Source organism: Geotrypetes seraphini, chromosome 10 (assembly GCF_902459505.1).
Source record: "Geotrypetes seraphini chromosome 10, aGeoSer1.1, whole genome shotgun sequence".
Classification (NCBI taxonomy): Eukaryota; Metazoa; Chordata; class Amphibia; order Gymnophiona; family Dermophiidae; genus Geotrypetes; species Geotrypetes seraphini.
The window spans coordinates 7,545,868-7,570,622 of record NC_047093.1 but is presented as its reverse complement, the minus strand read 5'-3'; the positions used below and the strand labels follow the sequence as shown (position 1 = coordinate 7,570,622).

General features: G+C 49.3%; 2 protein-coding genes across 5 annotated transcripts in view; one reads left to right on the top strand and one right to left on the bottom strand.

Annotated features, from left to right (window-relative positions):
* SLC38A10 (solute carrier family 38 member 10) overlaps nt 1-21,572 on the top strand; it is an 84,637-nt gene extending 63,065 nt beyond the window's left edge. For all 4 annotated transcript variants that reach the window (XM_033962453.1, XM_033962452.1, XM_033962456.1 and 1 more), the window contains 2 exons: nt 18,891-19,061; nt 19,739-21,572. In XM_033962453.1, coding sequence (XP_033818344.1) covers nt 18,891-19,061; nt 19,739-20,598 — 1,031 coding nt within the window. In that variant the 3' untranslated portion in view covers nt 20,599-21,572. The remainder of the gene's footprint in view (nt 1-18,890; nt 19,062-19,738) is intronic.
* A 2,577-nt stretch (nt 21,573-24,149) lies between these two features.
* NDUFAF8 (NADH:ubiquinone oxidoreductase complex assembly factor 8) lies at nt 24,150-24,754 on the bottom strand. The gene is made up of 3 exons (XM_033961373.1): nt 24,597-24,754; nt 24,386-24,499; nt 24,150-24,297 (listed from the first exon to the last, which is right to left on the bottom strand). Exons 1-3 carry the CDS (start codon nt 24,723-24,725, stop codon nt 24,280-24,282), a joined length of 261 nt encoding a protein of 86 aa, XP_033817264.1. The 5' UTR covers nt 24,726-24,754; the 3' UTR covers nt 24,150-24,279.
* Between the last annotated feature and the right edge of the window lies 1 nt (nt 24,755).

Genomic DNA, 24,755 nt, shown 5'->3' with positions numbered 1-24,755 from the left:
CCTCTTCCTATTGGTTAAGGCTCTTTCCACCTGCATTGTGAGGTCATAGAGCTTTATGGTTATAGAAACAGAGAAACCTGATGGCAGATAAAGGCCAAATGGCCCGTCTGCAGCATCCACTATCTCCTCCTCTCCCTATTGGCTAAGGCTCTTAACATTTGCATCTCCTCTTCCTATTGGTTAAGGCTCTTTCCACCTGCATTGTGAGGTCATAGAGCTTTATGGTTATAGAAACAGAGAAACCTGATGGCAGATAAAGGCCAAATGGCCCGTCTGCAGCATCCACTATCTCCTCCTCTCCCTATTGGCTAAGGCTCTTAACATTTGCATCTCCTCTTCTTATTGGTTAAGGCTCTTTCCACCTGCATTGTGAGGTCATAGAGCTTTATGGTTATAGAAACAGAGAAACCTGATGGCAGATAAAGGCCAAATGGCCCGTCTGCAGCATCCACTATCTCCTCCTCTCCCTATTGGCTAAGGCTCTTAACATTTGCATCTCCTCTTCCTATTGGTTAAGGCTCTTTCCACCTGCATTGTGAGGTCATAGAGCTTTATGGTTATAGAAACAGAGAAACCTGATGGCAGATAAAGGCCAAATGGCCCATCCGCAGCATCCACTATCTCCTCCTCTCCCTATTGGCTAAGGCTCTTAACATTTGCATCTCCTCTTCCTATTGGTTAAGGCTCTTTCCACCTGCATTGTGATGTCATTGAACTTTATGGTTATAGAAACATAGACACATGATGGCAGATAAAGGCCAAATGGCCCGTCTGCAGCATCCACTATCTCCTCCTCTCCCTATTGGCTAAGGCTCTTAACAAGTTTCAAGTTTATTAGGATTTGATATACCGCTTATCAAGGTTATCTAAGTGGTTTTTACAATCAGGTTCTCAAGCATTTTCCCTCTCTGTCCCGGTGGGCTCACAATCTATCTAACGTACCTGGGGCTATAGAGGACTGAGTGACTTGCCCAGGGTCACAAGGAGCAGCGCGGGGTTTGAACCCACAACCCCAGGGTGCTGAGGCTGTAGATCCAACCACTGCGCCACACACTCCTCCAACATTTGAATCTCCTCTTCCTATAGGCTAAGGCTCTTTACACCTGCATTGTGAGGTCAAAGAACTTTCTGGTTATAGAAACAGAGAAACCTGATGGCAGATAAAGGCCAAATGGCCCATCCGCAGCATCCACTATTTCCTCCTCTCCCTATTGGCTCTCTTCACATTTGCATCTCCTCTTCCTATAGGCTAAGGCTCTTTACACCTGCATTGTGAGGTCAAAGAACTTTCTGATTATAGAAACATAGAAACCTGATGGCAGATAAAGGCCAAATGGCCCATCCTCAGCATCCACTATTTCCTCCTCTCCCTATTGGCTAAGGCTCTTCACATTTGCATCTCCTCTTCCTATAGGCTAAGGCTCTTTCCACCTGCATTGTGAGGTCATAGAACTTTCTGATTATAGAAACATAGAAACCTGATGGCAGATAAAGGCCAAATAGCCCTTCTAGTCTGTCCATCTGCAGTAACCATTATCTCTTTCTCTGTCCGAGAGATCCCACATGCCTATCCTAGGCTTTCTTGAATTCAGACAGTCTCTGTCTCTACCTTTTCTTCCAAGAGACTGTTCCATGCATCTACCACCCTTTCTGTAAAAATTATTTCCTTAGGTTACTCCGGAGCCTATCACCTCTTAACTTCATCCTATGCCCTTTCATTGCATAACAGTTTATTTCTGTCCCACAAACACCTTACAGTTCTCTGTGGTTCACATAAGAGAAAACTGTACATTTACGGCAAAGTACATATTTAAATAATACAGGTTGTCATTCCCCCAAAACTGTCTAAACAAATAAGCTTTCAAAAGTTTCCTATAATGTTGATAAGACTAGGAAAGCTGTATCATGGGGCCAAGCTTTCCTTCCCACTTAGCAGCCTGATAAGACCTCATCTTTTCCACATATTTCATTTTCAGACAGCCCCTTATTGTAGGAAATATAAAAAAGTAGAATTTGGGGAAGAACATGTTAAAATATTAAAAGAAAATTGCTCAGTCAGGTAGTGCTTTATAATAAAGTGCTTTATAATAAAATCTTTATAAAATAAAGTGCTTTATAATAAAATCAGCCAAATTTAAAAATTGTCCTGGCTAGGGCTGTCAGGTAAGATTTGCCTCTTTTCGGATGATCGCAAAATCTGCAATAGAGTAGACACGCTAGATGGTGTGACTAACATGAAGAAAGACCTGGCGAAGCTTGAAGAATGGTCTGAAATCTGGCAGCTAAAATTGAATGCTAAGAAATGCAAAAACCCGAGGGAACTTATGTGCACGACAGAAGAGCGGGACTTGGGTGATTGTATGTGATGATGTTAAGGTAATTTATCAGTTGAGAAAGGTCAGTTTGTTAGCCTGGCCGTTAGAACTAGCTGAGAATGAGTTACTAACCTAGTATAGTACTGTATAATATTTTAACACTAATTTTTATTTGTGTTTTAAAAGCTTTCCTTTATTAAGGCTGTACACCGCTTAGAAATTTGAATTAGCGGTATAAAAAATGTTTTAATAAACTTGAAACCCCTCCTGATGAAGCGTCTATGGTGAAACTTGAGTTGGGGGCTTGGCTTGATTTGATAACATCAGCTTCAGCAGTCACAATTAACCCTAGGCTACTAAACTAGGGTATAGTAGTATACCTGCTGACTTAAGCTTTAGAACGGACTGGATGGCACTCTGTGTTATTCTTCCGTTAGCCTAAATGCCGTTTGCTATATCCTATTTGGATGCATCAATGTGAGCTGTCTTTTGTTTATTACTATTAAACATATATTATACACAGCAATTGGATTTTTGGTGTGAGTTCATTTAAATACATTGGAGGGGCCGGCATCGACCTCTTCAGAGGGTGTAGATGGACTGGAGTGAGATTTGACGGAGCCTTTAGTAGTTGGAACCTAAGAACTGTACCGGGCAGAGCTTTGGATTCTTGCCCAGAAATAGCTAAGAAGAAGAAGAAAACCCCCCCCACAAATTTTTAGATTGAATCAGGTTGGGCAGACTAGATGGACCATTTGGGTCTTTATCTGCCGTCATCTATTGTATTACTGTTTGAATCAAACAATTAGTGCTGCTGTTTGGTAGGTTTGCTACACATATGCGGAGTTAGAATATATTTAGGTTTTGCATTTTACATTGGAGAGATTTATGTTGCACTTACCGTATTTTCACGCAAATAACACGCACCCGTATAAAACGCGCACACGTGTATAGCGCGCAGAAATCACGATGATAAGCACAAAAACTTTGGTATAACGCGCTCACGATTATACCACGCATGCTGCCCGACTCTCCGTTCACCCCCCTGACTTCCGTGCACTGCCCCGCCTCTCCGTGCGCTGTCCCGACTCTCCGTTCACCCCCCCTGACTTCCGTGCACTGCCCCGCCTCTCCGTGCGCTGTCCCGACTCTCCGTTCACCCCCCCTGACTTCCGTGCACTGCCCCGCCTCTCCGTGCGCTGTCCCGACTCTCCGTTCACCCCCCCCTGACTTCCATGCACTGCCCTGACTTTCCGTGCGCTGTCCCGACTCTCCGTTCACCCCCCCCTGACTTCCATGCACTGCCCTGACTTTCCGTGCGCTGTCCCGACTCTCCGTTCACCCCCCCTGACTTCCGTGCACTGCCCTGACTTTCCGTGCGCTGTCCCGACTCTCCGTTCACCCCCCTGACTTCCGTGCACTGCCCCGCCTCTCCGTGCGCTGTCCCGACTCTCCGTTCACCCCCCCCCCCGACGTCCGATTCATCCCCCCCCCCGGCAGGACCATTCGCACCCCCACCCCGAAGGACCGCCGACTCCCCGACAATATCGGGCCAGGAGGGAGCCCAAACCCTCCTGGCCACGGCGACCCCCTACCCCCACCCCGCACTACATTACGGGCAGGAGGGATCCCAGGCCCTCCTGCCCTCGACGCAAACCCCCCTCCCCCCCAACGACCGCCCCCCCCAAGAACCTCCGACCGCTCCCCCAGCCGACCCGCGACCCCCCTGGCGACCCCCACGACCCCCCCACCCCCCTTCCCCGTACCTTTGGAAGTTGGCCGGACAGACGGGAGCCAAACCCGCCTGTCCGGCAGGCAGCCAACGAAGGAATGAGGCCGGATTGGCCCATCCGTCCTAAAGCTCCGCCTACTGGTGGGGCCTAAGGCGCGTGGGCCAATCAGAATAGGCCCTGGAGCCTTAGGTCCCACCTGGGGGCGCGGCCTGAGGCACATGGGCCCAACCCGACCATGTGCCTCAGGCCGCGCCCCCAGGTGGGACCTAAGGCTCCAGGGCCTATTCTGATTGGCCCACGCGCCTTAGGCCCCACCAGTAGGCGGAGCTTTAGGACGGATGGGCCAATCCGGCCTCATTCCTTCGTTGGCTGCCTGCCGGACAGGCGGGTTTGGCTCCCGTCTGTCCGGCCAACTTCCAAAGGTACGGGGAAGGGGGGTGGGGGGGTCGTGGGGGTCGCCAGGGGGGTCGCGGGTCGGCTGGGGGGGCGGTCGGAGGTTCTTGGGGGGGGACGGTCGTTGGGGGGGAGGGGGGTTTGCGTCGAGGGCAGGAGGGCCTGGGATCCCTCCTGCCCGTAATGTAGTGCGGGGTGGGGTTAGGGGGTCGCCGTGGCCAGGAGGGTTTGGGCTCCCTTCTGGCCCGATATTGTCGGGAAGTCGGCGGTTCTTCGGGGTGGGGGTGCGAGTGGTCCTGCCGGGGGGGGGGGATGTATCGGACGTCGGGGAGTCGGCCGGGCAAGAGGGCTTGGGCTCCCTCTTGCTCCGATCGTGGATGCGGGTGCGGGTGGGAGCGCGTGCGAGTGGTCGTTCGGGGTGGGGGTGCGAGTGGTCCTGCTGGGGGGGTGAATCGGGCGTCGGGCGGGGTGGGAACTATGTTTGAAAACTTTCGTATACCGCGCTCACGCATATAACGCGCGAGGGGTATGCGCGGTAGGTAAAAACGCGTATAACGCGCGCGTTATATGCGTGAAAATACGGTAGATGACATGAGAATCAGATTTTTTTTTTTGGGGGGGGGGGGTTTGGTATAGTAACTTCCATGGAGAAATGTGCTAGTTCTGATCTGTACATTTTGAGAGTAAGGATTTTTATGGATGCAGAACATATTAATATCTACATTTAATTCATAAGAGCTGCTTTGCTGTGTCAGACCAAAGGTCCGTGAGGGTCTTATAGTGCATCACATATGCAAGAATTGTCCATCATGTTGTTTTGTTTAGTTGCACAAAACAATTCAATTCACTGATTTCTTTATGGAACAGATACACTTTGACTGCTTGTAAAAACTAAGTATTAGTACTAGAAAGAAAGAAAATAATTCACCATGTATGTCTGCGTCCTCAGCCTTTTTCCAAACTGGGAAGCCCTTCAACTGTCCAGCTAGGAGCTCTTTCCACGGGAGGGGCCACTAAGCAGTATGTCTATTCTCAGTTGAGCTTAACAACATTGAATGGCTTCTTTTATAGTGTCATTCGCATGCAATGTTTATCCCATGTCCAAAAGTCTGCTGTTAGCAGTATACAAAGTTCAAACATGGTCAGAGAGAACATCTCTCCCTGCACAACAACCAACAGACACCTGATAATACGGACAAGAGCTCAGCCGTAAGCCAGCCAAAGCAATGGTCAAAAGAGATAAGTCATGAAATCGTACATTGCTGTTCTTGGACTTACAGGCAATTAGCACCAGACTGTATCCATTCAGAGGGCAGCAGTGCAGGGAACAATGTGGGCACTGAAGAACAGCACTGATAGGATGTAATTGTACTCCAAAAAAGTGCTTGGCTATTCCTTTCAATGCTCAGAAACAGCGCACAAATCAAATGCAGCCTTACAACCGGAAATCACCACCGTATCCTCCATTATTTTAGCCACAGGTTGATAATTTGCATATACCTTGCTATGCAAGCCTTCCCCCTTAAACAAAGGATTTAGGAAAGCTCTCCTCCTGCAAAATGAAGTTGAGCACCTCAACTAACCATATTGTCGCACTTTAGCATATTTCTGAAGCAACTTTTATAGACTTCCCCGACTTCCAGTCAGACTTTGTTCCACATACAATCTGCTCTACACTCATCCCTATTACCATCTTCTCCAATCCTAACATTCCTTCCTTTTGTAAAAACCTGGATCTGATTTTTTTTTCTCATTAATATTATCCTGAAAATATTGTGCAAATTCATCAGCCTCTATAAAGCCTCCATTCACTGTACCCTGTGATTTAGTTAACTTTCAATAGTGGTTTTTTAGAACTATCTTCCCCAGTCAGCTTAGAATAGTATTTCCATTTTATCCCAGGACAAGCAGGCAGCATATTCTTTACGCATGGGTGACGTCACCGACGGGGCCCTCGGTACGGACCTTTTTACTAGAAAGTTCTAGTTGGCCACACCGCGCGTACGCGAGTGCCTTCCCGCCCGACGGAGGAGTGCGTGGTCCCCAGTTTCTTCGTTTCCGCGGAGCGAAGAAGACGTGCGTTTTTTCAACTCCGTTGAAATCCTCTTTTTGCCTTCCCGCTCGCGTTCTTTTCCGTTTTTATTCACCTTCGGGTGCTTTTTTCTTTCACTTACAAAAAAAAAAAAAAATATTTTCTTTTTGCTTCATTTTTCGTTCCTGCCCCGGCGGGGCCTGTTGTCACGATCCAGGCCTCGGGGTTTGATTTTGCGGAGGCCGTGTTTCCATTCATGCCCCCGCAGCCCGGTTTTAAGAAGTGCCAGCAGTGTGCACGCCCGATCTCCCTCACTGACCCACACAATTGGTGTTTACAGTGCTTGGGACCGGAGCATCGGGCGGACTCCTGCACCCGCTGTGCCACTCTTAAAAAACGCACTTTGAAGAATCGTCAAATCCAGCAAAGTCTACTTTTCGGCACCGGCCCGACTATGGACTCGACTTCTTCACCTGCGGCACCGTCGAAATCGGCACCGACCACTTCGACACCGCCTGAAACGACATCGGCGCCACCGGCGCCAGGTAAGCCGGCTAAGAAGCCTTCCACCCTTGAGCGCCCTCCCACCTCGGTGGCGACACCAGCCCTTTCGGCTCCACGCCGAACCAAAAAGCGCTCCGCTCCGATATCGGTGAGTGCCTCGTCATCGGCCTCCTCATCGCCGGAGCGTAGAGCGGCACCCATGGAACCAAAGCAGAAAAAAGTGGTTCCGGTGCCACCCCTGGATGACCGCATTGCGGCCATCCTCCAGGATAAGTTGCAGGAACAACTCCAACAGCAACTTAAGCAGCTCTTGCCCTCTATCCTGGCACCGCTGCTTTCGGTACCAGACCGGCCCGAGCCCCGCACCGTCCAACCGGTATCCACGCCATCGGTACCTATGGACTCCTTCATGCCCATTCTCTCGGTGTCACATCTCCATACCCATGCCGAGACTGTCGCCTTGACGACGACCGATCCTCCTCGGGACCGAACGGAGCACCGGTCTTCCCGCGAACCTGACCGGCACCGTTCTTCCCGGGACCGAGACAGACACAGGTCTTCATCCCCCGGTACCGTCTCGGTACGCTCGGGCAAGTCTCGGTCTAAAACTCACCATACCGAGCCTTCCACTCCAGTCTCTCGACACGCGCACACCGATGTCAGAGACCCGGACCTCTGGGAAGAATCCCCCCTCGGTACCGAGGAGGATGCATCGTCGTCGGACGAAGAGCCTTCGGCCCCCGATACCACATCTAAACCTGAGCAATCTTCCTTTTCTAAATTCCTCAGGGAGTTATCGGGGGCCTTATCTTTGCCTCTGGAATCTGACTCTAAGAAGTCACAAGCTTTCCTGGAGGCATTAGATTTCGATCAACCCCCTAAGGAGTTCCTGAAGTTGCCCTTGCATGACATCCTACGGGAAACTTTTTATAAAAATTGGGAGAATCCGCTGACTGTCCCTGGGGCACCCCGTAAACTGGATAGCCTTTACAGGGTTATTCCAATCCCGGGATTTGATAAACCCCAGCTGCCCCATGAATCTCTCCTGGTAGAGTCCACTTTAAAAAAGACTCAGGGCTCTAGTGTTTATGCCTCCACCCCTCCTGGCAGAGAGGGCAAAACTATGGACAAGTTTGGCAAGCGGCTCTACCAGAATGCCATGCTTGCCAACAGGGCAAACAACTACTCTTTCCATTTTTCATTCTACCTGAAACATCTGGTAATGCAACTCTCCGCCATGCAAAAGTACATGCCGGAGCACAAGGTTCCACTATTCCAGCAGCACATCTCCAGCCTGCTTCAACTGAGAAAATTTATGGTGCGCTCTATATGACTCTTTTGAGCTCACCTCCCGTGCATCTGCCATCGCTGTGGCTATGCGCCGCCTGGCCTGGCTCAGGATCTCTGATCTGGACGTCAACCATCAGGACCGACTAGCCAACGCCCCATGTCTGGGAGACGAATTATTCGGAGAGTCCCTGGATACCACCACACAGAAACTCTCCGCCCATGAGACCAGATGGGATACTCTCATTAAACCAAAGAAAAAGGCTCCTCCTGCTCGTCCTTACAGACCACAGACCTCATATCAGCGCAGGTTCTCCGCTAGGCCGCTCAACCCACCTTCGCAGCAACCTAGGCGGGCCCGCCAACACCAACACACCCAGGCTCGTGCCCAGTCTAATCAACCTGCCAAGCCTCTTCCTCCTGCCAAACCTTCTCAGCCCTTTTGACTCCTCTCTCCAGGGCTTAGCCAGTCTTCCACCCTCATTGCCTCTTCCTCAGCCAATCGGAGGCAGGCTCCACATCTTCATCAGCCGTTGGGAGGTCATCACATCGGACCAGTGGGTCCTCAACATCATCCGCCACGGCTACTCTCTCAACTTCCAGACTCTTCCACCAGACAATCCTCCCGTAGAGTCTGCTTCTCTTTCAACTCAAACCCCCCTCCTCCTGAGGGAGGTCCAATCCCTCCTTCTTCTCAATGCCATCGAAGAAGTACCTCCGGAACAAAGAGGCCGGGGATTTTACTCCCGTTACTTTCTAGTTCCAAAGAAGACAGGAGACCTACGTCCCATTCTCGATCTCAGGGACCTCAACAAGTGTCTAGTCAAGGAGAAATTCAGAATGCTCTCCCTTGCCACGCTTTACCCTCATCTCTCTCAGAACGACTGGCTATGTTCCCTGGACCTCAAAGAGGCCTACTCTCACATCCCAATCAATCCAACTTCACGTCGCTACCTACGATTCCAGGTGCACCATCGCCATTATCAGTACAAAGTGCTACCTTTTGGCCTCGCTTCATCACCCAGGGTGTTCACCAAATGCCTCATTGTGGCGGCGGCCTTCCTCAGGTCTCACAACCTCCAGGTGTTTCCCTACTTGGACGATTGGTTGGTGAAAGCACCTACGTCTCCGCTTGTGCTACAAGCCACTCATCATACCATCTCTCTCCTCCATCTTCTGGGGTTCGAGATCAACTACCCCAAGTCGCATCTGCTTCCCACACAGCGCCTTCAGTTCATTGGAGCAGTTCTCAACACCACACTAATGAGGGCGTTTCTCCCCTCCGACCGTCAGCGGAATCTGCTCCGCCTGTGTCGTCAGGTGCTCCTTCATCACTCCATTTCTGCCAGACAGATGATGGTCCTCCTGGGCCACATGGCCTCGACGGTGCATGTGCTTCCCCTGGCACGACTCCACCTCAGGACACCTCAATGGACTCTGGCCAACCAGTGGTCACAGACCTCGAATCTTCTTTCTCATCCCATCTCTGTGACATCGTCTCTTCAGCGATCTCTACAATGGTGGTTGAACTCCTCAAATCTTTCCAGGGGCCTTCTTTTTCATCTGCCCCCGCATTCCATGATCATCACCACGGATGCCTCCCCTTATGCATGGGGAGCTCACCTGGGAGACCTACGCACCCAAGGTCTTTGGACCCCACAGGAGCGTCTACATCACATCAATTTCCTAGAACTACGAGCCATGTTCTACGCTCTCAAGGCCTTCCAGCACCTTCTTTGTCCTCAGGTTCTGCTCCTGTGCACGGACAACCAAGTCGCCATGTACTACATAAACAAACAGGGCGGCACCGGATCTCGCCTCCTTTGTCAGGAGGCTCTTCGCATTTGGACCTGGGCCACGGCCCGCAGTCTCTTCCTCAAGGCTGTCTATATCCAGGGCGAACAGAACTCCCTGGCCGACAATCTCAGTCGCATCCTGCAACCTCACGAGTGGACTTTGGATCCTCCCACGCTCCTCTCCATTTTTGCTCGCTGGGGCACTCCGCAAGTGGACCTATTTGCAGCCCCTCACAACCATCAGCTGCCCCAGTTCTGCTCCAGACTCTTCTCTCCTCACCGTCTGGCCCCGGATGCATTCCTTCTCGATTGGACGGATCGGTTCCTCTATGCCTTTCCTCCTCTACCTCTGATGTTGCGGACTTTATCCAAACTCCGCAGGGACGGAGCCACCATGATCCTCATAGCTCCCCGGTGGCCTCGTCAACACTGGTTCTCCCTCCTGCTTCAGCTCAGCTCCAGGGAGCCCATTCCTCTACCTGTGTTTCCTACTCTACTTACACAGCAGCATCAGTCTCTACTACATCCCAATCTGTCTTCGCTCCACCTGACAGCTTGGTTTCTCTCGGGCTGACCTCTCCAGGAAATCTATCTCAGCCTGTCCGTCTCATTTTGGACGCCTCCAGGAAACCGGCCACCCTCCAATGTTACCATCAGAAGTGGACCAGGTTCTCCTCTTGGTGTCTCCGTCATCATCACAATCCCACCTCTTTAGCGGTGGAAACTGTTCTGGACTACTTGCTCTCCCTGTCCAACGCAGGCCTCAAGTCTACCTCAATCAGAGTCCATCTCAGTGCCATCACGGCATTTCATGAGCCTGTCCTAGGAAAACCCCTCACGGCTCACCCTCTGGTTTCCCGATTCATGAGGGGCCTCTTCAACATCAAACCAGGGTACAAACTTTACAGGAGAGACAGGACACACAAGAAGGGTGGAGGAATAGCGCTATACATAAAAGACTCCATACCCTCAACCAAAATGGAAACAGCAGTAAGGTCGGAAGGCTTGGAATCAATATGGGTTAAGCTACCAGGAGGATCTGGAGCAGACATCAAATTGGGTCTATACTATCGTCCGCCTGGCCAATCGGAAGAAATCGACCGGGACCTGGAGACGGAACTGCGGCAGGTATGCAAAAATGGAAGTGTGGTGGTGATGGGAGACTTCAACTACCCTGGGATAGACTGGAGTATCGGGCACTCAAGTTGCGAGAGAGAGACCAAATTCCTGGAAGCCACGAGGGACTGCTTCCTGGAACAGCTGGTCATGGAACCTACACGAGGAGAAGCTACTCTTGATCTAATCTTCAGTGGACTGGGGGGACCTGCAAAGGAAGTAGCGGTATTAGACCCACTGGGAAACAGCGATCACAACATGATCCAGTGCAGACTAGAACTGGGATCATCCAGGGTGAAAAGAACCACAACAACAGCGCTCAACTTCAGAAAAGGGAATTATGATGCAATGAGGAAAATGGTGGGGAAGAAACTCAACGGCAGCACAAGGAAGGTAGAGTCCGTAGAAAGCGCCTGGACCCTGCTCAAGCGTACGGTGCACGAAGCACAGAACCTGTACGTCCCCAGGTTCAGAAAAGAGTGCAAGAAAAATCGAATAAAGAACCCAGCATGGATAACGGCAGCTGTAAAAAAGGCGATCAGTAACAAGAAAGCATCGTTCAAAAAATGGAAACAGGATCAAACGCAGGCCAACCAAAAGGAACACAAGGAAAGCCAGAAGGAGTGCCACCGAGTGGTTAGGAGAGCAAAGAGGGAATATGAAGAGAGACTAGCGGGAGAGGCAAAAAATTTCAAATCATTCTTCAGGTACGTAAAGGGGAAGCAACCAGCGAGGGAGGAAGTGGGGCCCTTGGATGATGGGGATAGAAAGGGAGTAGTGAGGGAGGAAAAAGAAATAGCTGACAAGTTAAATGACTTCTTTACGTCGGTCTTCACGAGGGAGGACACATCCAACATTCCGGAACCAGAGGAAATAGAAAATGGAGATCAAGATAACAAGCTGGTCAAATTAGAGGTGAGCCAGGAGGATGTCCTCAGGCAGATAGACAAGCTAAAGAGCGACAAGTCGCCAGGTCCGGATAGCATTCACCCAAGGGTGCTCAAGGAATTAAGAAATGAAATAGCAGAGACACTTCAGCAAATATGCAACCTATCCCTAAAAACTGGAGAGATCCCGGAGGACTGGAAAATAGCTAATGTCACGCCCATCTTCAAGAAGGGTTCGAGGGGCGACCCGGGAAACTATAGGCCGGTAAGCCTCACATCGGTCCCGGGAAAGATGATGGAGGCACTGATTAAGGACAGCATCTGTGACCATATCGAAAAAAATGGACAGCTAAGGTCGAGCCAGCATGGGTTCTGCAAGGGTAGGTCGTGCCTCACAAACTTGTTGTACTTCTTTGAGGGGGTAAACAACCAGGTGGACAAAGGAGAACCCATAGACATAATTTACCTAGACTTCCAAAAAGCCTTCGATAAGGTACCACATGAGCGGTTGCTCAGGAAGCTATGGAACCATGGGGTGCACGGGGAGGTCCACCGATGGATCAAAAACTGGCTGGCAGACAGGAAGCAGAGGGTTGGTGTAAAGGGCCATTACTCGGACTGGCAAGGGGTCACGAGCGGGGTTCCTCAAGGATCGGTGCTGGGACCGCTCCTGTTTAACATATTCATTGACGACCTGGAGGAGGGAACAAAATGCGAGGTCATCAAATTTGCAGATGACACCAAACTATTCAGCAAGGTTGAAACCACGGTTGACTGCGAGAATCTCCAAAGGGATCTTACGACATTGGAAGAATGGGCGAAAAAGTGGCAAATGAGCTTCAATGTTGGGAAATGCAAGGTCATGCATATAGGGAGAAGGAACCCGATGTTCACTTACAAAATGGGGGGATCAATGCTAGGGGTCAGTAATCTGGAAAGAGACTTGGGAGTGATGGTAGACACGACATTGAAGGCGTCGGCACAATGCGCCACAGCCTCGAGGAAAGCAAACCAAATGTTAGGTATCATTAAGAAGGGTATCTCGACCAGAACGAAGGAAGTCATCCTGCCACTGTACCGGGCTATGGTGCGCCCGCATCTGGAATACTGTGTACAGTACTGGTCACCGTACCTCAAAAAGGACATGGCAATGCTTGAGGGAGTCCAGAGAAGAGCAACTAAACTGATTAAGGGTATGGAAAACCTTACATACACTGACAGACTGAAGAAGCTGGGGTTGTTCTCCCTGGAAAAGCGGAGACTCAGAGGAGATATGATAGAGACCTTCAAGATCCTGAGGGGCATCGAAAAGGTTGACAAAGACAGATTTTTCAATTTGAAAGAAACCACAAGAACAAGGGGTCACTCGATGAAATTGAAGGGGGACAGGTTTAAAACAAACGCAAGGAAGTACTTTTTCACACAGAGGGTGGTGGACACATGGAACACCCTTCCGGAGGCCGTGATAGGAAATAGCACAGTACAGGGTTTCAAGGAAGACCTGGATAGGTTCCTGGAAGACAAAGGGATTGAGGGGTACAGATAAGAGCAGTGGAAGGTTTAGAGATAACTGTAGAGGTAGGCAATAAAATTAGTCAGGGACCGCTGACCAGGCAATATGCCTGATGGGCCGCCGCGTGAGCGGACCGCTGGGCTGGATGGACCTCTGGTCTGCCCCGGCGGAGGCGACTACTTATGTACTTATGTACTTATGTACTTAAACCACCTCTGAAGCCTCCTCCGGTCGTCTGGGACCTGAATGTGGTTTTGTCTGCCCTCATGAAACCTCCTTTTGAGCCACTTGCCACAACTTCGCTCAAATTTCTGACATGGAAGGTGCTTTTCCTCATTGCCATCACCTCTGCCAGGAGGGTTAGTGAGCTTCATGCACTGGTTGCCGATCCACCGTTCACTATTTTTCACCATGACAAGGTGGTTCTGCGCACCCATCCAAAGTTCCTCCCCAAGGTGGTCTCAGCTTTTCACCTCAACCAGTCCATTGTGTTGCCTGTTTTCTTCCCGAAACCTCATTCACATCCCGGGGAACAGGCATTGCACAGTCTTGATTGCAAGCGTGCCCTGGCTTACTATCTTGATCGTACAAGGGCTCACTGCTTGTCCCCTCAGCTCTTCCTGACCTTCGACCCGAATCGTTTGGGTCGACCGGTCTCTAAACGGACGCTATCCAACTGGCTTGCAGCTTGCATCGCGTTCTGTTATGCTCGGGCCGGTCTGTCACTGGACGGTGCTGTCACGGCCCACAGGGTGAGAGCTATGGCCGCTTCTGTTGCTTTCCTCCGTTCCACACCCATTGAGGAAATCTGCAAGGCGGCCACCTGGTCCTCAGTTCACACATTCACTACTCACTACTGTCTGGATGCTTTCTCCAGACGGGATGGGCACTTCGGCCAATCTGTACTTCAGAATTTATTTTCCTAATGGCCAACCATCCCTCCTCCCTCTTTGTTAGCTTGGAGGTCACCCATGCGTAAAGAATATGCTGCCTGCTTGTCCTGGGATAAAGCACAGTTACTTACCGTAACAGGTGTTATCCAGGGACAGCAGGCAGATATTCTTACGTCCCACCCTCCTCCCCGGGTTGGCTTCTTAGCTGGCTTATACTAACTGGGGACCACGCACTCCTCCGTCGGGCGGGAAGGCACTCGCGCACGCGCGGTGCGGCCAACTAGAACTTTCTAGTAAAAAGGTCCGTACCGAGGGCTCCGTCGGTGACATCACCCATGCATAAAAATATCTGCCTGCTGTCCCTGGATAACACCTGTTACGGTAAGTAACTGTGCTTTTCCTGTTCTACTGTTTTGTTTATAATCTTTGCCATCATCTGAAACAAAATATGTCCAAGACTGAGCTGCTCCTCTTTCCTCCTAAACCCTCTGCTCCTCCTCCTCTTTTCTCTATCTCAGTAAATAATACTGTCATCGTTCCAGTCTCCTCTGCTCGCAACCTTGGAGTCTTCTTCAATTCCGACTTCTCATTTTCTACACTCATCCAAGAAGCTGTTAAGATCTGTCACTTCTATCTCTTCAATATCGCCAAAATTTGCCCCTTCCTCTCTGAGCACACTACCCAGACCCTTGTAACCTCACGCTTAGATTACTGCAATCTACTTCTAACTGGTCTCCCGCAGTGTCGCCTCTCGCCCATGCAGTCTGTGCAAAACTGCTGCACGACTCATCTACCAACCTCTCTACACTTATGTCACTTCACTGGCTCCCTATCTGCCTTCGCATACAGTTCAAGCTCCAGTTGCTAACCTACAAGTGTGTTCATTCTGCTGCCCCTCAATATCTCTCTTCTCCCAGAGAACTCCATTGCTCTTAGCTGTACCTTTCTCCTCCACTGCTAATTTCAGATTTCGTTCCTTTCATCTAGCTGCCCCCTCTGCCTGGAATAAATTACCCTAGTGTGTCTGCAAAGACCCTTCCTTTACCTTGTTTAAAAGCAGACTGAAAACTCACCTTTTTTATATAGCCTTCAATCCTTAACCCTACTCCTCTGCCCTCCAATCCAGCCCCTTTAACTGTATCCATGACATCCTGTTTGTCTGTTTAGATTGTAAGCTCTTTGGAGCAGGGACTGTCTTCTTTGTGACTCTGTACAGCACAGCGTACGTCTAGTAGCGCTATAGAAATAATTTGTAGTAGTAGTGCCTATGCCAATGATCCTGCTTTTCCTGTGATCCTGTTGCTTCCATATTCACAATCTTCACCTGGAATAAGTTACCTTTCTTGCATTCTTAACTTGTCTACAAAGCCCATTTCATCCAGTGATATTTGCACTAACTCATTCCACGTTATCAGTTGTTTGCTCCCCCATCCTGATCTTGCTGTTCCAATTTATTCAAAACCTTATCCCACACTCAGTTCAATTTAAACTTGTGCCTCTGATTTGTGGTTTCAATCCAGATTAGAGAATGACACGGGGAAAAAATCTGTCCACGTCTCTGCACCGTCCCCGGCCCACCATCCTCTGCACCGCCCCGGCACCGCCGTTCCTTTCACCGCCCCGTCACCGTCACCACCATCCCTTTCACCGCCCCGTCACCGCCACTGCCATCCCATTCACCGCCCCGTCACCGTCCCCGTCTAGCACCCATTTTCTTCCCTCCGCTCCCCCATAGTCTGGCATCTGTCTTCTTCCCTTCCAGCGTCTTCTCCCCACTCTGCCTTCCACATTTCCTTTCAGGGTCTGTTCCTCTCTACCCTCTTTCAATGTCTGTTCTATTCCTTTCCACCACCACCCTTTCCTCCCTCCTTTACCATCTGTTCCTTTCTACCACCCTTCTTTCATATCTTCTATCAGTCCCCCCACCATCACAAGCAGTCTCTCTTCTCCCTTACCATGAGCAAATAGAACTTCTGAAAATTGTATTGCTGAGGCATTATTTCTAGTACGCCTTTTTTTCCAGATGGATAATGACATCAATTTTATAATTCTTACTGTCTGCTCTGATTTCATTCACAAATTGGTTTGTGTTTTGTACCTGAGGATTCCATGAGACATTTAACCTTTTCCTGTCTCTTCTGTGATTTCAAGTTGATTCCTTCAAAAATGGAGTCTCAAGGCAGCAGCAGTTTTCTATTTTGGGCTCTTTTGACATTGTTTAAGGGATTTCTTGTACATTTAGTGCTGGTCTTCTTTGATGAGATCACTTCAGAATCTATTTCCAAGGAAGAGAAACTTTTTCCCTTTCACCCCCTCCTTCCTTGTGTGAGCCGGAACACGCAGTCCCCGCAAGCAAGTAATTTTATATCATTTTCATTCTATTCATTCATAGAAATTAAAGTCTAGATAATGCCAGTCACATAACAAAACATGATTTTACAAAAATAATTCCCTGCACAGTCAAGCCTGCAAGGATTACTAGATGTCTTTCAGCAGCTCCCCTCCCTCCCTCCCCCTTACCTTTGTGGCCAAGTCAAAATGATCTACCAACAATAAAATTTTAAAAACACAAAGCACGCTGTACGCAGAGAAAATGTTAATTATCATTTATATTCCGCGGGTTTTCAAAGAGGTCAAGGCAGATGACTTTATGCAATGTCACCTCAGTAACAACTATACAAAAATAGACAAATATTCCCCCTCCCTTTTTACTAAACTGCGATAGCGGTTTTTAGCGCAGGGAGCTGCGCTGAATGCCCCATGCTGCTCTCGACGCTCATAGGCTCCCTGCGCTAAAAACCGCTATTGCGTTTTAGTAAAAGGGGGCCATAGTGCAAAATATAGACAGCAGATATAAATTCTCAAAACGGACACATTTTGATCACTAAGTTGAAAATAAAATCATTTTTCCTACCTTTTTGTCTGGTGATTTCATGAGTCTCTGGTCCTTCTGATCCTTCTTCTTTCTTCTCCTGCCCCCCCTTTCTTTCTCTCTCCCCCTGGCTCCCCTCTTTCTTTCTGCCTTTCTTTCTCTCCCTCTTGACCCCCTCTTTATTTCTGCCTTTCTTTCTCTCTCCCCTTGGTCCCCCTCTTTCTTTCTGCCTTTCTTTCTCTCTCCCCCTGACCCCTCTTTATTTCTGCCTTTCTTTCTCTCTCCCCCTGCCCCCCCTCTTTATTTTTTTCCTTTCTTTCTCTCTCCCCCTAGCCCCCACAAAGCCATCGTGCCAATTTCTCCACTTCCACGATTCTTTCCCTACCCTCACTCCCAAGCAAGCAGCCGATTTCACCCTGCTCCTTCCTCGATGTCCTGAACTTCATTGGGCAGCAGCAGCATTCACAATTCACTGATGTTGGCCGCTTCAGGCCTTCCTCTCTGTCGGGTCCTGTCTTCATGAAAACAGGAAGTAGGCAGGACCCGGCAGAGAACAAGGCCTGAAGCCAGCAACAGCAGCGAATTGTAAACGCTGCTGCTGCCCGAAGAAGGTAATGGAGCACCGAGGCAGACCGCTTCTCCCCCCTCCCAGCCGAATCCCCGCTGACCCTCCTATCTCCCTCCCCCCCCGTGAACCTTTCCGACCCTCCCAGTGAGAGCAGCAAACCTCCTTCGCGGCTTTCTCCTCCCTCTGCCGCGTCACTGATGATGTCATCAGTGATGCGGCAGAGGGAGGAGAAAGTCGATGCTACTGGAGGGAGGTTTGCTGCTTTCGCTGGGAGGGTCGGAAAGGTTCACTTGGGGGGGGAGATAGGAGGGTCAGCGGGGGTTCGGCTGGGAGGGGGGAGAAGCGGTCTACCTCGGTGCTCCAAGGCCTGGCGCCATTACCTTTTTCGCCCCTCCCGCCCTCCCCCCCCCTTGGTACGCTACTGCTCTCCAGCTCTCCTTAGTTTGCCGGTTTTCTTTTTCGGCGACCGGCACGCTTTCAAAGAGCCGCGCACGCACGGCAGCTCAAAGTTCAATCTTCTGCTCTGCTGCAACTTCCTGTTTCCGGTTGGGTCAGAGCAGAAGATTGAATACTGAGCAGCCGCGCGTGCGCGGCTCTTTTGAAAGCGTTCCGGTCGCCGAAAAAGAAAGCCGGCAAACTAAGGTGAGGTGGAGAGAGGAAGCTGGTTAAACGATCGAGTCGGCGTGCGGGTGGGTGGATGGGGGTGCGGGGACCGCACGATCCTTTATGCCTCACTGCGGTGACAAGACCATTCACCGCTCCACGGGGCGGTGATGGCCTTGTCCCCGTCCCCGCAGAGGCTGCTAATTTTCATTCCCCGTTTTTGGCGGGTTACCCGCGGCTAAACGCAGTAGCCTCGGGTAAACCGCCACCGTGTCATTCTCTAATCCAGATGGTTCTTTTGCTCTAATTCTGATTTCTAACACCTTGCCATTGTTGTCATATGGCTGATACTTTCACCTCTTTCTCTCCTGATTTTAGAAGCCAACAAAGCTGAAATTCTGGATCACGCCATACTTCTGAAAGTAATTGAAGAACAGCAGGTACAGCAGAAGCGGCTTTTGGACCAACAGGAGAAGCTGCTGGCGGTGATTGAAGAGCAACACAAGGAAATGCACCAGCAGAGACAGGACGAGGCTGAGGAGAAGCAGGGTAAAAACAATTAGGGCCACATTGGCAGCTTGATCCTATATCCATAGTACAGAAATTGCTCAGTCATTGCAGAGGGATAGGTCTTAGTACTAGAAGGCAGAACCTCCAAGCGGGAATACCACGTGGTAATAGCTAATAGCTTAGAAGGGTTTAAAAAAGCAGTGGATCATTTCCTAAAAGAGTAGTCCATAGGCCATTATTGAGATGGCTTGGGGAAATCCACTGCTTATTCTTAGGATAAGCAGCATAAAATCTGTTTTACGACTTGGAATATAGCTGGGTACTTTGGACCTGGGTTGGCCACTGTTGGAAACAGGATACTGGGCTTGATGGACCTTCAGTCTGTCCCAGTTTGGTAATTCCTATGATGTTATGTACAGTAGGGTAGAAATGAGGTACATTGGGAAAATCCTTTTGTCTGCCAGTGTTATGTTTTACTTCAGTTGATGGTGTTAACAGTTGACTTTCATGAGTGTTTAAAACAAATGTACATGTGTTGTATCTGAGTTTAAGAAAGCATGGAACATGTCCAGAGAATCTCTTAAGGGAGAGGACGGGATAGTGGATGGTATGGATAGGCCATAGGGTCATTATCTGTTATTAGTTTCTCTGTTTGCATACAAAGAAGGATAACCAATGCATGGAATAAAAGCTTCTTGTATATTTTTCCACCGTAGAAAAACAGCAAGAGCATGCCTTACCTTTGCCAAAAAGCAAGGAGGAAGAGAACCAGGTCGTTAAAAAAGATGAAGGCGATGTGAAGAAGGAAGTCCCAGACAAGCAACTTAAAGAAAATGATGACAAATCACAGGTGTTACCTGACAAAACCGAGCAGAAGCATTCAGATATTCCTGCTGAAGTAACTGCACCTAATGATGCTCCTCTTGGTGGAGATGTTGATGGTGGTCCTGGTCTTGCAGCTGGCAATGTAAATGTTGATCATAATGCTAAAACCCAGGAAGAGAGTAAGGTGAAGAAGAACGAAACGGTGCTGCAGGGAGCTGAAGCTGCAGCTAAGATCCTAGAGGAGAAAAGAACATTAGCTGCTGCCCAGGAAGAAAAGCTGGGGCTTTCTGTCAAGCAATCGGAGGCCATTGCCCCAGAAAGCAAGCTACAGAAAAATAACAGTAGTTCTCAGACTAAAAAGAGAGAGCCTGAGCTTTCAAGTGTGAAGCCACCAAGTGTGGACCATCAGAAAATTCCTGACAATGACAATAAAGATGAGAAAGCAGGCAGGCAACAGGCAGGTAACAAAGAGGAACCTGTACAGCTCCCCAAGTCAGAGCAAAATCTAGAGAGGGAGCAAATCAAACCAAACCGAGACCTTAAAGTACAGAATGACCCGAGTCTGCATCAACGCAAGCGGAGGAGTGTCAGGGGTGAAGAGGATGACATAATCATTAGTTTACAGCCTATGCCAAAAATGAAAATGAATGAACTTCCCAGTGCTCTGGAGATGCAGCTGAACCAGGAAGTCCTACAAGTAATCCAGAGTCGGCACATCAAGCAGCTTCCTGTGGCTGAAGAAGAAGCCTGATTGATCTGCCAGGCCCAGGGTATTCACACCAGTTGTCAGACTCACGTGCTCCCTGGTTAGTGTAGTGGCAACTTCAGACATAGTGGAAATAATTGCGCTTCAAATCTCGTCCAAGAACTTTTGTCCCAAGGGTCTTTGTGTGACCTTTGGATTTAACTGTATGTGGAAGTGTCAAGGCTTTTTTCCCTGTTAAGTCATGTCCTCGTAAAGTATGTGAAACAAATGTTTGCCATGTCAGGGCTGATGCAATATATTTTGAAAGGCAAGCATCGTTGTTCTTTAATTTCCAAAGGGACCTTGTTCAAGCCTGGTCTATACTGTTTCTGAAGGCACTTTATATTCTGTTCAGGGAAAGTGATTCAAATAATGTTGTTTTGTATGCCTTCAGAGCTGTTTTTACTGCTGCACTTGTTACCTGTCAACAAGGTTGTCAGAATTGTGTGGTATTTGGCAGTTTTGACTGAAGAATGTCTCTTTGTCTTCTTTCACTTTGTTTTGGCATTGAAGAAAAATGTACCCTTGACACCCAAAACCAAAAAGGGTCTGTCTACTATAAATACAGCAAAAGCAGAATTCCTAGGCTGTCATCAGAGCCCTTCGGGGGATGGAAGGGCTGGAAGTAGTTTTTCCATGAAATCTAGTTTTATTAGGAGTTGGCAGGGTAAAAAAATACCGAGAAAAGCAAATGCTCTTCAGTGCGTTAGCCAGTGCCTTCTCCACCCTTTAGTGGTATAATGGGGCAAAGCCTTAGCTGAAAAATGGAGACCCATCCAGTGGCTATTTTAGTACATAAATGTCAAAATGGCTTGGACTGACTTCCAGGAAGAGAATCCCCTTCGTATTTAATTCAGCAATTGTTGCACCTGCGCATTTGGACCCAGAGGACCATGTCAGCATTTTGTAAACGTGTAAATATCTTGGTTTTCTGTAGATTTTCTGATGATTTGATCTTTATTAAACTGATGCTTCATACATTTCTTGACTAGTTTCTGAGAGAGGATGGGAAGAAGGAATTATAGTTCCTAAAGTTAGGTGAGAAACATTTAATCCACCACTAAAAAGCTATAAAAATGAGTTTCTGAGTGATCTTCATTTCCAAGAAAACAATGTACAGCTCCCCAAGTCAAATTTAAAATCCCTGCCAGCCTTCCTCCTTCCCTTCTCTGCTGCTATCTCTTACTTAAAACTCTGTAGGTTTAGTGGTTGTTTGTTTGTTTTTAAATAAAAATGCAATCCTGGATGATGTGAGCCTAGGCCATGTATCAGCAACCTTTTTAAAGCAAAGAGCTAATTTTTCCAAAGTGTTTGACCCAAGATTTACAAAGAGCCACAAGGTGTAGCTTCTCTCCCCTCCAACCCCTCACAGGTCTCTGTACCTCTCATCCCTTTCCCCTCACCCATAGCCAAGGTTCTCTTCCCTCTCCAGGCCCTGACCCTTTAATCTCCCTCCCAACCTCATAATTACCCCCCCCCCCCATCCTGAGGTACCCGGTGGTCCAGCGGGCTTTTTCATGTCAGGAGTGCAGCCCTCTTGCTCTGGCCTCCTCACAGCTGCCTTTTAAAATGGCTGCCACAACCTCTTGTGTTCTACAGGAAATGCTGTGAATAGCTACAAGAGGTTGCGGCAACTATTTTAGAAGGCAGGAGCGAGAAGGCCTTACTCCTGCAACAAAGATCCTCACTGGACCACCAGGGGGAGGGATCGTGGGTGCTGGAGGGAGATTAAAGGGCCAGGGCCTGGAGAGCCGTAGCCACTTGCAGCTCATGTGGTTGCTGATCTCTGGCCTAGGCCATCTTCTATGAGAATTAAGAAAATGTAAAAGTTTGAATGTCTAGATTAGTCCTAGCACTTCTGACAAAATCCTGGTGCAAAATACTGGCCAGTTGGTAGCAGGTCATATCTAACAACTGTTGGTTTTAGGGTGGTGGTTTTTTCTTTTTACAGATTTAAGGATCCAAATTAAAAGTTCTAAATGTAATAAATGGCACAAAACCCAAGCAGTCTGCCTCCTCTGGACCATGCTGGCAGCCAGAGTGTGACCACTTTCAAAATGTAACTTTATCCGGGTCACTTTTTGTTTCTTTGTTCTTTATAAGCCACCATCTTGGATGTAAGATCCCCTCTTTCTTAGAGTGAAGCACAAGACACTGTAATTTAATTTGCTACCAGTGCTAGCATGGCTATTGCCTAAACACCTGGCTGCTTGTGTTACCTGTCGGTCAAACACAGTATCTGCATTTCTTTTAGGACTTCAGCAGAGCTTAGAGCCAGCTGCAGATCTGATTCTATTTTCACAGCCTAATCTAAATCGCCTCCCAAGTGCCTTGAACAGCTTGAAGATTGGCCCCTGCATACATGACTACCTGTATTGCTACCCATCTGCAAGCTGATTCTATCACCCTGGCCTGTCCTACCCAGGGTGTTGTGTTTTAGGAAACCCAACTCCCGTTGTTGAAACGGATGAAGATGCTGCCATGTTAAAATGCTTGCTTCTAGATGTGTTTTCCTGCTCTCTGGTTTTGGTCACTAAGGCCCTGATTCTGCAAAGTGCCTCCCGATTGTAGGCAGCTGTAGGTGTCCTACAGCTGTCGAATCAGCCAATCGGGATGCATGTTTTTTAAAAAAATGCTCCCCAGGCAGGCCGCCTATTTTGAAGGCGCCTAGGGAGGCCCGCAAGAAGCCTAAGCTCGCCTAAGGGCCTTAGGCAAACCTAGGCGACTCCCTAGGAGAGGAAGAGACGCTTACAACGACATTGTAAATAGATGTGACCGCTATACTTTATCATGGCAAGGGTTCTCCCTGCCGCAGCTACGGCTGCCCCCCCTCCCAAAGATCACCAGCAGGAGGGTACCCAACCCTCCTACCGGACCCCCCCCCCAACAAAATGCCCTAACCGCCCTCCCCGGAACCCCCCCAGCGGCCTTCATGAAGATCGCCAGCAGGAGCGTGCCCAACCTCTCCTGCCAGACCCCCCCTTAAGCTTACTGCCAAATTGGCACCCTCCTGCTGCAATCGTCCGGGGGGGTGGGGTTTGGGGATACTACCGGCCGTAGCTGCGGCCGCTATGCTGATTGCAGCAGGGAGATCTCTTGCCGCGATAAAGTATAGCGGCCGCGTCTAAACTCTAAACAAAAAACCCGAGTCTGTAACTGGCATCTGCAACATGGACGCCGGTTACAGAATCAAGATTAGCGTAGGCCCGATTCTGTATAGGGCACTCCCACTCCCGGGCGTCCTATACAGAATCAGGGCCTAAAGATCTTTTATGCTGTGTAAGCTGGTTGGCCTATATATATAAATAATTAATAGTAGTACAATAGCACCTACCTGCTTTCATACCATAGTTTTCAAGGAAGCTATTAATGGTTTTCAGAACTAATTTAGGAGTTCTAAATCCTATCTAGCTTTGGCCAGTATGACTTACTGCCAGATTCAGTAACTTCTACCCTCCATGCTCCCTTTTGGGGCAGGTTATAAAACCCCTTCAATGCTTTCTAGAATTGGGGTGCAAAAGTGAACTACACATTTGTAACTAAACATGCCACACAGGTAAGGTTATAGCTTCCAAATATATTTATTAAATAGTCATATTTTTTGAAGTGCCAAAGGGCTGCGGTTCGATCTTTCTGTTCTTCCCTTAATGCATCATCCTTGGGTTTTTGAATCGCAGCCCACTAGGCTTATTTTCTGTTCTTTGCCTGCAGGGGAAACAAAGAGAGACGTTGTAAGCGTTGCCCGTGTTTGGAATGCATCAAGATTGGCCCATCTCGGCCACCGTTCTCTTACTGCGCTGCTGAAACATCTCTTCAAGGCTTGAAATTCTTGCGCGCAGAGCTCTCGCTTCACCTCCTGGGGCCGGCCCGAGACGGCCGCGGCCACGCACTTGCCATACGCCGCTGCCTGCAAGAGAGCGCACGCGAGCGAGGTCTTACAAGCTGCGGCCAGGGGGGATTCGAAGGGGGCGGGGCGTCACGCGCAAGGGGCACGCGGGTCTCACCTCGGCCCGGCACTCCGTCAGCTGCTGCCCGAAGCTCGCCAGCCTCTCGCGGCTGCGGCGCCACACGCAGGCGGAAGCCATGGCCTCGCGGCAAGGGAACGTAGCCCCGCCTTCGACGTCCGCCGTCATTGGCTGTGCGTGAGCGCCAAGGCGGAAGTG